Raw genomic sequence first — 15,137 nt, 5'->3', positions numbered from 1 at the left:
TTCTTTAATGCATTAATTGATATAATGGTAACTTCTATGCAGTTCTAATAAGGCTATCTCCTTAAAATTTGTTAGAACAGAATCTGAAGTGTAATTTTACCTTGGTGAGCCTCATGCTCACCAGTTTCCTTTTCCTTAAGGCTCACTCCTTGTACAGCTCATGTAAAAGGAAAGGCCTCATACAGCTTCCTGGGGAGAAACATAGCATGTTCATTGGCTGATTTTGGCAACAGAAGGGGGTTGCCACAGTCAGGGACTATACTAAGGCTCCACACCATGTGCAGGACTTACTTGCATCTAATCTTTGAATTAACTTTTACTTTCTCTTAGTTAAGGGACCAACACACTGTATAAGGTATTAACAAAAGATTTAGCCCATTTTCTTCTTTTTGGATCTACATCATGGTTGCTTAGGCTGGTACGACTTCGTGAATATTTGAACCTAAACTGCAAAGTCCTAAGGGCATCGTAAAATGGTTACAGGTCTCAGAGTCAGCGTTCATGTTAGTTTCCCAGAAATAACTACATAATTCTGGGGAATCACCAGAGGCAACATAGTGAAAGATAGAAAAAAAATTATCTGTGTCATACCGAAAACTTTTAAAAGATTCTTTCACCATTTATAAAATGAGAGGACTGGGTAAAATGAACTTCAGAATTTAGACTCAAAGAAATTCTATTACTATTTCTAATCCACTGTTGGTCTGAGGAAGGAAGATAATTCTATTAACTAAGAATATCAGGATCTAAAAAATTATGCACAAAGGTAACCAGAGACAAAGACTTATTAGCAGCAGTCATGGAGACATTCTGGTCAGGCTAGTGTGGATGGTGTAGCAAGCCCAGTCAGCTGTTTGCTGATACGGATCACTAGAGCATCAAACTTGAAGGAAGCCTCCAGAATGCTTCTCATCAGCAAAGGTGAACTGGCAATCTAGAACACTGCCGATAACAACCTAAATGGATGTTTCAAGAAAGATTCTAAAATCTTTTCAGGTTATAGAAATGCTAACACTTGTAGGAAAGCAATAAAAATAAAACTGGCCAAGGGAAAAAAACTCCTAGGGCACTATTTTGATGCCTATTTTCTGAATAGAGACTTCTGAAGACTGTTCGCTTGAAATTAATTTTACAAGAGCTTACAATTTTAAGTATAAAATTAAAACTGAAAACACTTTTGATAATCCACATTACAATGAAAGGGCAGATTCATAATTCCATCATGTGCTCAGAACAGTCTGTAATTTATAAAACTTACAAATTGTTTAGTTCTGGGTTTTTCCATTTAATATTTTCAGACCTTGGTTGACCTCGAGTAACAAACTGCAGAAAGTGAAACCGTGGATAAAAAGGGGAATACTGTAAAGTCACCTTGGACTCTACCTCCTAGGCCTCAAAAGCAAAAACTAACCATGTCAACAATGCTAGAAGCAAAAGAGCTCATTTCCTAGAGATACAAATCTGCTTAATTCTTAAAATAATCATGTCATCTATACAAGAAACAAAGTTGATAGTCATCTATATAAGAAACAAAGTTGCTAATAATCTAAGAGACAAGTCTATTTTGGAAGACTCACAGAACTAACCCCAAGATATACTGGGGGTAAGGTAGGGGGGCAGGGAGGAGAGGAGTGACTTTAGACTTAAGGACTATTTAAGTAAACTGTGAGTAAGAATGGAACTCTAAGCTCCATGAGAACAGGGTTCGTCTGTTTTGTCTACTGGTATATACCAAGTATCCAGAACATTCTCATAACTGGTAGTCACTCAATAAACATTTGTTGAATAAATGAAAACTAACAAATAAATGAATGCAGATTTTGACTACAATATGTCCCTCCATATTTCTCTTTATTTCTATCTGCACTGTTGAAGAATAAGGACCATTTACTAAATGTGTCACTCAAGGGCCTCTCCAATCTGACCCCAACTCCACGTGTCTCTTGAACACACTATATTCATTTCCTAACCCTATACCTTTACTCATACCACTTACCTTATCTGAATCCCACCCATTTTCCTATTCTTCTCTGACGTCTCATGCCTTTTTAGAACTCTAGTGCAGTTCCTTTACTCCACCATCTTTTACTAAATATCAAGTTGTTAAACGTTATCTCATGCCTGGAATTATTTTTCCCTAAGCATAGGCGCTATCCCAATTGTCAGACTTCAAGCTCTTAGAGCACACAGCTCAAGTCTTATCATCCCTGGCCGTGATAAGGGATGACTGGTGTCTTGGTAACTGGCTCAGCAGTGGCTCTCTACAGTGGGGAACAAGATGAGCCAAGCCACTTACTAGTTGTGTGACTTTGGCAATGTATTTCTCTCTGTCGTGTACATCTTCATATAAAAATTAGGAAGATTATCACCTACCTAGAATGGCTATTATAAGGGTTAGAGATTATGTACATGAAGTACTTAGCATGGTGCTTTACAAAGGGCAGGCGCTCAACAGGAACATCAAACATTTCATTACTTTTAATTTTTCTTTCAAGATCCAGAGCAAACCCAGGCTTCACAGATTCCTCAGCTGGAATCACCCCATGCTCAGTGACTAAAGGTCTAGCTCTCAGCATGATAGACTATAAGCTCCAGGAAGGTAAGGTTTGTATTTTTAACTTTTTATATTCTCCCCAAGTGACCTCAAGAGCATATAGAAGACACACTGTAATTGCTGAACTGAAACTGTTTTCACAGCTGAGTATATACTATTGTTGTGTGGCAAATATACAGCACAGATCAAAATTAGAAGGGAATTTAAGTTTGATGGAAATTTAAATTTGATTTCTTCTTCTTTTAGAACATTTAATGTCTACAGAATGAACTTAAAAGTGATGAATTTGAGATTAAAAATAAGCCCTTTTAGATATCTGAAATGACAATCAAATTTAAATCAGTCTAACCTCAGATCAGTATCTTAAAGCTATTTTAATTTATTTAAAGCATGCTTGCATTGAACTCAAACTTTAAAAGGAAATCATATTACAATTTCTAATTGAAAGCATTTTATCCATTAAAAATACATGTTCTACAAAAGGCTATATTTTAAAAGTTTATGTTTTTCAACAGATCTTCAATTTTGTCTCATTCCTTCCCCTCATTGGCCCTACTCTATCTAGACAATTTAGTAGTGTGCCTTCTCTCCTCCACAGACTATACTTATACTTGCTCTCTATAAGTTTTGGCTAATTAAAATTCAAAATAGCACCCCATCAACTGCAATCATGTACCTATGCTGAAATAGCACATCAAAGCAAAATTCTTTCTTCTGTTTTACATTAAATGTCACACCTTCTCAAAAAGAAATGGTTTTGAAAACATACCGATTCATCCTTCTTGCCCTCTCCAATACTTCAAACATATGCTCTTGAAATAAATCGAGCCGCCGGTAGCGATTATTTTCAACATTCTTCCTAATTATGTCAAAAGTAAGAGGAGGTTTGTTTGGAAAGCTGGGATCCACAGCAGGAATTTCTGCTAGGGAATCACTGTAGCATCTTCCTTCATCATCCTGATGACTCATGACTGACACAAAAAGATTATGGATAAGCTCCTGAATCAGCAAGGTTACATTTGGGACATGAGAGTCCTCATCTCCTTCTAGGTCTCTCCGAGTTTCAAGCAGGACTTTGTGTAGGACAAGGGCATCTTTGTAGATCAAAGACTCGGGCTCATTGTATGTACAGGCATTGTTAAACATCATGACGAAGTCCTCAACCATGGAGTCTATATCTTGGTATTTGTTGGCCATCATGTGGCTTCGAATTTTTTCCATGTCCATGGGTTTTTTAATGGTCAAATAGTAGTCAGGCAGCTCAGATCTGGAGGGAAGCCTCAGAAATATGGCACTGAGGCGGCGACCCCTCTTATCAGTATAGTTCTTTACAGCTTCATAGACTTCATTTAGTTTCTGCTGCATTGGAGTCATATATTTTGATTTTTTAGGAGAAATACCGCTCTTCCTACCTAAAGAAAGATTTATATTAAATGGATAAAATAAAATATATGAACCTAAATTTGTAAAAAGTTGGTAGCATAACCACAAGGAAGGGACTATTCCAAGTGATTTATAAAACACAGTAATTAGTATATTTCTAGTGAAACATACCCTATCAACAAAGAAAGAACTAGAAAAACTGTTTTCACTACTCATATTTTTGGTGGGAGAGTAAGTACTATTATGTTGAGATAGTTGTGAATAAGGTAGAATAAAGGAAATGAGTAGCTATGTGACACTCTAACTCCATCTCCTATGGTATCCTTGAGAACTGAGATTTTCATCAAGGGAGAAAAAGAGATCAAGATGTTAAAACAGAGGACACTGAATAAAAACCTTGTGGCCTTGAATCTCAACTGGGAGTATCAGTATGAACTTAAGATGTATTTTCTCTTTAAATATAAAATACACACACACAAAATTTCTTAGCTCTGTCCACTGAAAATTCTAGAAACAGTGACCAACCCAGTTGCAGTATACCCCTATATAATTTTGACTATAAAGACTATAGCTCTGGAATACTGATTTCAAATACTAATGTTAGTAGCTCTTTGGCAAATGGCTAATTCCTAGTCTATACAAGATGAGCCTGGTATAGCTTGAAACACTAGACAGTAAAGAATCTACCAATGACTTCTTACCATGGTCAGGACAAAAGACCATAGCAGCCAGTCTGGGACAATGTAAATATCAACAAGAACCATAATTGCAATGGGTTATAAAACTCAGCAATATGTTTAAATCTAGTAGTTCTTAATGATAAATAAAAACAAACAAACAATAGGGTAGATGTTGCATGACTTTAGTAAACCAATGCATTATTTTCTTTGTATTTCATTATTTTGAAAACTGGTAAATAAAAGGAGAAAAAAAATCTAGCTTTTATCCTTTCAAAAACCAAACAATATACACAAACAAACAAAAAAACCATACCACTGGGTAACCAAACACTGGATGAGGCAAAGTTTATTTATATAGAAGTATTCCAGTTGGTAAATGAGCAAGGAATGATAAAACTAAACTATCACTATCTAACAGCTCTTCAATGAATTAAGCATCAATAGCTATTAACATAATTTAAAGAAACAACCAGATATTATGTGCCACCTGATGGAAGACACTATATCACCTCAAGTCAGTTTCTGTGTCAAAGGGAGGGGAGAATCAAATTTAAATCTAAATCTGATCGACTACCAATTTATAGGAACTAAAAAGGACAAAAGAACACGTGAAACTACAGCAAAGGGACACAATTAGCAAAACCTAGACTGTGGGAAACTATAGTACAAATAATTTCTTCAACAAACTGCAAGGGAAAAAAAGAGAGAGGGAGGGGAATTTATAGATTACAAGAACTATCAATCAAATGCAATGTGTGGACCTTATTTGCCAAGTTGAAACTGAATCTAATCAAGCCTTTAAAGTTAACTTCCATTTATGAGAAATAAGGGAAATAAAGGAAAAAGTTAACTGACATCACAAGGAAGGGAACTAACTAATCCAGAACTTTGGACTGGACAATAAAGTGACCAGGTTTCTAGAGTTAATGGCATGAGGATAAAAAAAGGAGGGGGACTCCTCTAAACTATGAGTTTAAGGACAAAATAATCAAATGTAACATACAGAATTTAATTAGATCCTGATTTGAAGAAACCAACTATAAATATACATTTGTGAGACAATCAGTAAAATCTGAAAAATTTTCAGGTATTAGATGAAACCAAGAAACTCCTAATTTTGTTAGGTGTGACAATGACTTCATGGCTATTTAAGAAAATATCTGCGTATTTTAGAGATGCATAATGAACTATGTAGAAATAAAATGACGTGATTGGATTTGGCTTAAAATAATTCAGAACAAAGAAAAAGAAGGAAAAAAGGGAAGATAGGAAATAAGTATGGCAGAATCTTGATAAATGCTGAGTATCAGGTATATACAGGGGTTCACTGTACTATTCTTTAAACTTATATATGTTTTGAATTTTTCATAAAATTGAGAAATGAAAAAATTAACATTGCATGTTAAAATCTCCTTTCCCTGAACTTAAAGAAAAATGTATTTATATATATTTAGATAGTTATTGTTAAAGTATCTATCTGTCATTAGTTTCCTAACTCAACTTGTATAATGAATTCTAGTTTTAAAAGGCATCATATCCCTATAAATTAGAAGGTTTTCGTTTCTGCAAACCTTCTGTGTGCTTTTACAATTCCATGAAGAGATAAATGAATGGCATGACAAAAAGGAAAGATCACTTAGCAATAAATCATACCCAAAGCTATTGTAAATTCAGTTTACAGTCATTTCATATAAAAAATCAGGGTCTGTTTGTTTTTTCCCTTTTCAGCAAATACGACTCTAAAGAATATTTGACAACACCACTGTCATTTGCTTGGTATTTATTTTACTTATATATTTTAAATAAGGCAGAAACCTCTTCTTTAGCCCAATGGTACTAATTGTTTTTGCTGTCTCTCTTCTCTCTCACAGTTTTCAACCAAACAACCATCCACAGACTACGCTCAAAAGACAGCCAAGGGCTTCCCTGGTGGCGCAGTGGTTGAGAGTCCGCCTGCCGATGCAGGGGACATGGGTTCGTGCCCTGGTCCGGGAAGATCCCACATGCCGTGGAGCGGCTGGGCCCATGAGACATGGCCGCTGAGCCTGCGCGTACGGAGCCTGTGCTCCGCAACGGGAGAGGCCACGACAGTGAGAGGCCCGCGAACAGCAAAAAAAAAAAAAAAAAAAAGACAGCCAAGTTAACTTACAGTACAGTGGCTAGACATCTCTAACCTCTCAAATTCTGTCTAGGAGGAACTACTGGGACTAATCTTTAATTCTAATAATCAGCAAACAAACATACAAAAAAAATAAAATAGAATAAAATCTGCCACTATACTCTTCCAGGCATCACATGTAGAAAAAATATCTATTCTTACTATTTAACATTTACAAAATGTCCACTGCATTCAAGAAAGCAAAACCTTTGACATTATATTCTTCTATTCCTCACATGCTTTTATGTTTACTTAAAATACGGAAGACAGTGCTTAAAAGGAAGCAAGAAACTCCATGCTGTAGTGCAAGTTCAATTATATTCAATTAATTAAATATTATTTCAGTAAATCAGCAATTTATCCTTGATGGACTGAACTGAACAATGAAGTGTGAGGCTGCCTTACTCAGTTTGAGTTTGGGAGAAGCCATGTCATCATCATCAGGCAGTGGGCCCAGCTCTTTCCTTTTATCCTTGAGTAACTTCTCCAGGATGTGCGCATCATTGTACACCTATATTTAATTACAAATATAATTAAAATTATTTTTTAAGAAGCTTTCTACTGAAGTATACTATACATCCATAAAGAAGTTTTAAAAACATAGGATAGTTGAGAACTAAAGAAATAAAGCCTGAGATCACTACAGAGCAACAAAATCACACCTCCGTGGGGTGGGCCTCAGCCTCAACTGGTTTGTTGTTTAAAGTTTTCCAGGTGACTCTAATGTACACCCATGCAGGCTAAAGTTTGAGAACTACTGTACTAGAATCATTGCAAGTTTTTGCAGAAGTTCTGAAATATATTTACGTGTGTTGTTTCTTCATAAATCTCTCTTGCACTGGACCCTCAAGGTAGCCAGACTTAGCTCAATGGAAATTAAAAATTAAAAACATCTGATAGTTGGAGAGAAACATCTCAAACATTAGAAGGGATTTAATACCAGTGTGCGTTCACAGCCTGGAATCTGATTTGTGAAAAGCAACAATCCCTGCTGAGGCTCTCTCTCTATGAAGACTGGGCCAAAGGTGTAACACAGAGCCAAGGACAAGGTTACGCATCCAACTGTTTTGCTCCCACAGCTGCCTCCTCCCACTCCCCCCACAAAGGCTCTCCTCCCTGACTGCCCCACAGCAGAGGGGCTGAGGGAATAACTGACCTCTCTTCTTTGGCAACCTCTCGTAAGGGTGGCTTTTTTCTTTATCAGTGGCAGACAAGTGGCACATTGGCCAATGACACTGAGGACAGTGTAAACTCCTATGACAGAGAGAACCATTTCTTTGATCACAAGCACCCTCAGTGCCTACTTCATTTTATATTGAAATGTAATAGTATAAGAAAGGAAATAAACAATTTGAAAATGTACTTTTATTTCTGGGAGATTTAAAGTAGATAAAGAAAACTCAGAAAAGATCTATGTACCCCAATACATGTTCACTGCAGCATTATTTACAATAGCCAAGATAAGGAAACAATCTAAGCATCCATCAGTGGATGAATGGATAAAGAAAATGTCACACGCACACAGGAATATTATTCAGCCATTTAAAAAAATGAAATCTTGCCATTTGAGACAACGTGGATGAATATTGAGGGCATTATGCTAAGTGAAATAAGTTAAGATGGAGAAAGACAAATACTGTATGATCTCACTTATATGGAATCTAAAAACAGCCCCCTCCAAAAAGAACCCCAAGCTCATAGATATGGAGAACAGATTGGTGGCTGCCTGAGGTGGGGGTGGGGGACGGGCAAAACGAATGAAGGAGATAAAAGGTGCAAGCTTCCAGTTATAAAATAAATAAGTCATAGGGATGTAATGTATGGTAACTATAGTTAATAATACTGTATTGCATATTTGAAAGTTGCTAAGAGAATAGATCTCAAAAGTTCTTATCACAAGAAAAAGAATTTATAACTACATATGGTGATGGATGTTAACTAGACTTACTGCAGTGATCATTTTGCAATATATAAATATCAAATCTCTATGTTGTACACTTGAAACACGTCACTTATACCTAATTTAAAAAATTAAGTAGGGCTTCCCTGGTGGCGCAGTGGTTGAGAGTCCGCCTGCCGATGCAGGGGACATGGGTTCGGTGCCCCGGTCCGGGAAGATCCCACATGCCGCGGAGCGGCTGGGCCCGTGAGTCACGGCTGCTGAGCCTGCGTGTCCGGAGCCTGTGCTCCGCAGCGGGAGAGGCCACAACAGTGAGAGAGGCCCACGTACCGCAAAAAAAAAAAAAAAAAAAAAAAAAAATTAAGTAAAGGACATGAAATAGAAAAAAATATGAAAGGAAGAACTGAAAATCAAGATGCTTCATAACAAACTCAATTATTCAAAGGTGCATTACTGGGAATATCCTGATATTTATATAATTATACAATTTTCTAGACTATCCTTAGAGAAGTATAGCTACTGTGGATAGTAATAATAAAATTATGATGAAAGATTTTATTGTCCTTGGCTTTCATTTGAGTGTTTGAATACCAGGCACTGTGCTACATGCTCTGTAAATATTATCTCATTTAAATCCTATAATAACCCTGATGCAAGTACTGCTATTATCTCCACTTTACAGATGAGGCTCAGAAAAGATAAGTTACTTACACAGGGATTGACAGAGCAGGATTCAAATTCAAATGTCAGATTACACTTGACGCTCTGGATCCATGGATGTGGAATCCATGGGATTTGCAGGGTTGACTGTACTATGTCATTTTATATAAGAGACTTGAGCATTTGTGGATTTTGGTATCCGCAGGGGTCCCGGAACCAACTCCCCACCCCTGATATTGAGGGACAACTGTACAGGGTATAAACTTTTAACCTTTACAGTGTCCTGCCTCCCATTTTAAATAATTAAGAAAAGACAAAATATTAAGCTAGTCACTGAGAAGGGCAACCTAAGTTAGGCCTCTAGACCTGGTCTCTCAAGATCAAAAGAAAAGTACCTACTCCAGGATTCCCACACATCCTCACCTGGGAGCCCTCCTCGTTGTAGTGCCTGGCATTCCGGAACATCAGCTTCATGTCTTCTATCATTCCCTCTTCCCCTGCATATTTGTCATTGCGGATGTTATGTTCAATTATTTTCAAGTCCATTGGCTCCAAGATGATTTTATAATAATCAGGATAGTCCTTTTTGGATGGTTTAACCATAAATAAATCACAAAGTCTTCTGCCTGAACCTGGCTCACGAGCTTCAAGAACAACATTGAACAAGATTTTCATTCGCTGCTTTCGAATGTTCTTTTTACTGTTGAGGGGGAAGGGAGAAAAGGGGGAAAATGAGAACAGGTTTAGTTTTCTTGATATAAGGATGAACACGAAATAAAACAAAGTAATCTTGTGGGCAGGTGCTTCATGATTATAATGTATTGATTATGTATGGCACAAACACAGTAAACATGCTGGAAGCTATAAGCAAATATTAGGAAATTTTTCAAAATAGTTAAAACATACTGACTCTGGCAGGAGCACCCCCCAAGAACACCAGGCAAACGTGTTTCGAATATTTATGAAATGCAATGCTTGAAAAAAGATCTTGTCTAATGTCAAAGAAAATGAAATTCTGTTATCAACTGAAATATATTTTTTAAGAACAGAGCAGAAGTGGAATAAAACTGCTGATTCCCTACTAACAGTTCTCCCTTAAACAAACAAACAAACACAAAGAGAAGTGTCCCATCTCCTATGACAACCACTCCTGAACACCTGCATATCCTGAGGGGATGATGTGAGAGGAAGAACTCTCTCAGTCCAGGACTTTAGCAAGTAAATAATAAAAGGGGAATGCAGGACAAAGCTCCAACATCACAGAGCTCCACATCTGAGCAGAGATTAGAACACAGATGACTTTAGCCTTCAAGAAGCCTCTAAAGAAAAATTTCAGAACCTGAATTTGATATCACAGAATTTGGTAACTGGTCTAATAACTGAAATTTACTGCTTTAGGACTTGTAACACTTATAGTATCCTTTCTCCATTTGTATCATTCACTTCAAGAGAGTGATATGTAACTGGTTTCCATCCTCAAAGGCAAGCAAAACTTTTGTCATTAGGGTCAAACAATCTTCTCTGAACTAATCCAGTTTTGTTATTTTGTTTACATTTTTCCAGATCCTTATATTGCCTTTGAGACCGAGACCCACAGGCCCATTACTTTTAATCTGACTGCCAAAAAAACTCAGAGCTAAACTTCATATTCTTTTATAACTGTATTAGCTTGGTGGCTGGTATATTTACTTTATCCTTTTCCAATATGATGTTGAACATTAATATATCCACACTTTTGAAAGTAACTTTGAAAGACAGCTACCATATTTCCCTATGTGATACTTTCTGTTTACTGTTTTCAATGTCACTTTGATTTTTAGATTCTTCTTTAAACCCCTCTATTCATCCTCTCTTCCTCCCTCAGACTAGTAACTATAAAGTTTGTTCACTCTTCCCTATTTTGAAAAAGGTGCATAAAATTAAATCCCAGACCTTGTAACTGGCACACTCATTCTTTTCTAATCAGCACCTGTGAAGATACTTCGATAAAATACATCTTAAGGGGGTTCAAAACCAAGGTTGTTTGTCATTATGCACTTAAGGGTGCCACACTTAAGGGGATGTCAATTCAGGTCACAGACACATAATAAATATACAGTTTTAGAAGTTTACAGGAGATGGGCCATAATTGGTTCTGTGCTAACAAAATCAGTATATTACAGCAATTTTCCAATAAATGAAAGTCAAGAGAAATGGGTGCTTTTTCTAATTTGCATGAAGATTATGAGCTAGTAGGGGCTTCGCTCTGAATCCCTGATTTTCCAGGACCACCACCTGACCCCTAAACCCAGCCTAAAACACTGAAATCAATGTCACTTTTTGCTTCTCTTAGTTTATCACTAAGTCCTAGAGGACCTCCATAGCGCTTCTAGATCTAATCTTTCAATTTTTCATGCCATGGTGTTAGTCCTAACCTTCATAGTTTGTGGCTGACCACTTTCTCAAATGTCCTTATCATTATTCTTCCTATGAAGCTATTATTTATTATGTATTTGTATTTGGATATACACACAAGATTCCTATTTATAGTTACAGCTAACACTTCTACCACATGCCAGGGACTGTGCTAAGCACTATCATTTAAACTTCAAACTCTGAGAATCAGGTACAATTATTATCCCAACTTTGCAGATATAAAAACAGAGGCTTAGAGACTCAAGTGAATACCTAAGGCCATAAAGTGACTAATCAGAACTGAGACTTGAATCAGCTGATAATCACCAGACTGCTTTTATCATGCAAGTGGATGATAAAAACTTAGCTCTTACCAAGGGCCTCTCTAATCAAAGTCAACCCTGCTCATAGGCTTCAAAGTCTCCCAGCATTTAATTTAACTCCCTGGCCCTAGACCTTCAGTGGTGCCTGCTGTGAAGCTAAGTAAACCCAAAGGTTCTTTCTTTTACAAGGCTTTCTATATTTCATCTTCAAGTCTTCAAGGACTTTTTTACTCACCTTTTTAAGGAGTTTCCCAGACTAGTAACATCTGACTAAAAACAAAATGAAATCTACCATGTCTTGATGCCAGCAGGAAATACTGCCAGAAAATAATCAGAGTGAGTACATTTAGTGAGTACTCACTGCATCCAGGCCCAGTTCCATGGGCTTTAAACACACTAAGCAATCAGGTCTTCACAGCAATCCTATGCAGGTAATGTCATCAACTCCTTTTTCAGATGAGGAAATTGAGATGAGGCTCAGAGCACAGCTGATAAGAACAGCTGGGATTTGAACTTGGGCAGTAAGGCTCTAGAGCTCGGGGTTGTAACACTACTCCACCATGCCCCACATTTCCATTTCTTCTACTACTACCCAGAACCAGTGCCATATACTATGAATGATATAAAAGAAATACAATCCATTGTCTTTTCCTTAAATTTACTATCTAAGAAAACTTTTCTTAAGGAAAATATTAGGAAGAAGATAATAATACAGTAATTTTGTAGAGTGGACTACATATGCTAGCAACATAAAGATAACTTTAAAACATCTAACTTTTAAGAAAAAGCACGATAGGGAAATCACATTTCCTAAAGCTATTTGGGCAATCACACAACACTTCCATACAATTATACAACTGTGTACCGTAAACAATTATTTTACTACAGAGATCACACATAAGTTCATTTGTTTTTAGCCTGCCTCTTTTCCTGGCCAATAAATTCCTGGAAGGTAGAGGTGATGACTGAACGTTCTCCTTTATGACCTGTGAGCAGAGTCTGGTGTTCTGCAAACAACTGACACTCCATGAATGCCAGATGGCAAAGGTGAAAATAAAAGCACCACACAATGATTACTAGGACCATAACATGGCAACTTATGGGCTGTTTTTAAAAATCATAAGTAACGTGCAAAAGAATGGATGCTTTTAAAGAAATAAAACATGGACAAGATCAGAGATTGAAGAATGTATTTATGCTCAAGAAGCAGTAACCCAATGCATAGGTGCCAACAAAGACTGACATCACTTGGATTGTCAACACTGATTATGATCCCTCCACCATCCCCCAATCTGTAAAAGACAATCAGCACCCGCCAGCCCCTGGACACTGGCAATGCTACCATATTCTCAGCCTCTCTACCTCTGCTGCAGAAGTACAGCCACAATGACTGCTGTGGGGGCTTACTGCCCCTGGCAAAGCTGGCAACAAATTACAGCTCCTGAATATACCTAGGCTAATTCTCATTTTACTAACTACACTTCTAAACTGTACTGCTTTCTTTACTCATAAAATAAACTGGCATCCAAATAAAAACCATTATTCACATGCTTAAGGCTGCACTTTTCACCTAATCAGTACTGACCATGCCATAAAAGTTACACTTTAAAAAATATGTTTATGCATAAAAAAGGACTGCACACCTGGATAGCCTCCTGAGACCCAACATCTCACTGTCAAGAGTGTTCCTGGGAAAGCAGAAACAAACATTACATGTGAAGAGAAACAAAACAAGCAACATTGGAGGTCATGTACAAACCAAATATGGTTGAGAAAAAAGAGGATTATTCAATCCAAAGGATAAAAGGTTTTAAGAATACTTGGAACATTTCAACATGGAAGATAGTAGGTGGATTTTTGGGTAGAGGGTTTGGGGAGAAGAATACATTCCCAGAATGAAGAGAACATACCCACAGTAATTTTTCTCACAATCTTTGATATGAAAAAAAATAAGGCAAAGACAGAATCATACACAATACTTAGGAGTCAAGTCAAGTGGTACTTGAAAACTTGGCCCTGACTTCTCTGGATAAGCTTAACTTAACCTACTAGGCTGTCATGTTTGCCTGAATTCTGGAGAAGTCTGTTTCTTATTACCAAAACCTTTTAACATAACTACCTTCTAAAAGGCTGGTTATGTTATTTCCTTTGTCACAGTCCAAAGTATAGGACTTGCTTCTGTCAACCTCTTAATGTGTGCTCATGCCTGTATTTCAAACCCAGATATGTTATTTTATTGCTTTAGCTATGATTTATATTTGTTCTTCTCTTACTTGTATTTTTCACTTCATTAAACAAAACACTTCCTAAGAAACCTGTGCACAAAAAGACTTTTGGTCTAAAGTAGGATTTTATTATTTCAAGAACATAATGCTTTTCTTTTTATGGGAGGTTTTAGAATAATAACTTTCATTTAATCTATTTGGGTTGTCCCACAAAGTACAAGCCACAGATATTTTTTTAAGGCTCTGGCCTGGGCTAATGCATCCTTGGAACTGTTTTCTTAACACTCAACTAGTTTAAGATCTCTCTTTTCATTCAGTGTTGGCACTAACTGTACCATCACTTTTGCCTCCATTACCTTCTTTTGCCTGAGAAGTTTTTATCTTTGATTGGTGACTGATCTGGAAAACACAGGTGATGCTGTAGTAGTTATATAATTACACTCAAAGATGTTCTTGATTTGATGCCTCTGATCTGGTTTCACATTTTTCCTCCGTTGTCCCTGGTATAACAAGGAATTAAGAACTTGGAAGGATGAAATTCATAGGCCAGTAATGGAGGAGACTCACATCTCAGGGCACACCAATCAATTTAGTTACCTTGGTATAGCATAGCAAAGTTATTTTCAAAGCTAGAAAAAATTTCCCAAATGCTATTTATAGGGAAAGACAAGACAGCTTGTCTTTTCTAAACCACCTTTTAAAATCCTCAGGTCTCAGTGGATCTACTAATACATGAACAGAACTGTATTAATAGTTACTAATGATTTCTTCACTCAATTTTGAATCTGTCAAGCCCTGCTATTAGTGATGGACCTTATTCCTTGTTTAAGGTATCCTCCCTGCTGTTACAAAGACGGTGA

The 15,137-nt window shown here is 36.9% G+C and overlaps 1 protein-coding gene across 16 annotated transcripts in view; it reads right to left on the bottom strand.

Moving 5' to 3' along the window:
* The window catches only part of PBRM1 (polybromo 1), a 101,530-nt gene that overhangs the window by 45,443 nt on the left and 40,950 nt on the right, over positions 1-15,137 (bottom strand). For 9 of the 16 annotated variants that reach the window (XM_032647784.1, XM_032647780.1, XM_032647771.1 and 6 more), the window contains 4 exons: positions 13,696-13,740; positions 9,759-10,035; positions 7,181-7,286; positions 3,324-3,966 (listed from right to left, as the gene is read on the bottom strand). In XM_032647784.1, the coding sequence (XP_032503675.1) occupies positions 3,324-3,966; positions 7,181-7,286; positions 9,759-10,035; positions 13,696-13,740 (1,071 nt within the window). The remainder of the gene's footprint in view (positions 1-3,323; positions 3,967-7,180; positions 7,287-9,758; positions 10,036-13,695; positions 13,741-15,137) is intronic. The other 7 variants (XM_032647773.1, XM_032647779.1, XM_032647782.1 and 4 more) reach the window with 1 other exon arrangement.

The sequence above is a fragment of the Phocoena sinus genome, chromosome 11, assembly GCF_008692025.1.
Source record: "Phocoena sinus isolate mPhoSin1 chromosome 11, mPhoSin1.pri, whole genome shotgun sequence".
Lineage (NCBI taxonomy): Eukaryota > Metazoa > Chordata > Mammalia > Artiodactyla > Phocoenidae > Phocoena > Phocoena sinus.
The sequence above is the reverse complement of the archived record's forward strand: the minus strand, read 5'-3'. Positions and strand labels throughout refer to the sequence as shown.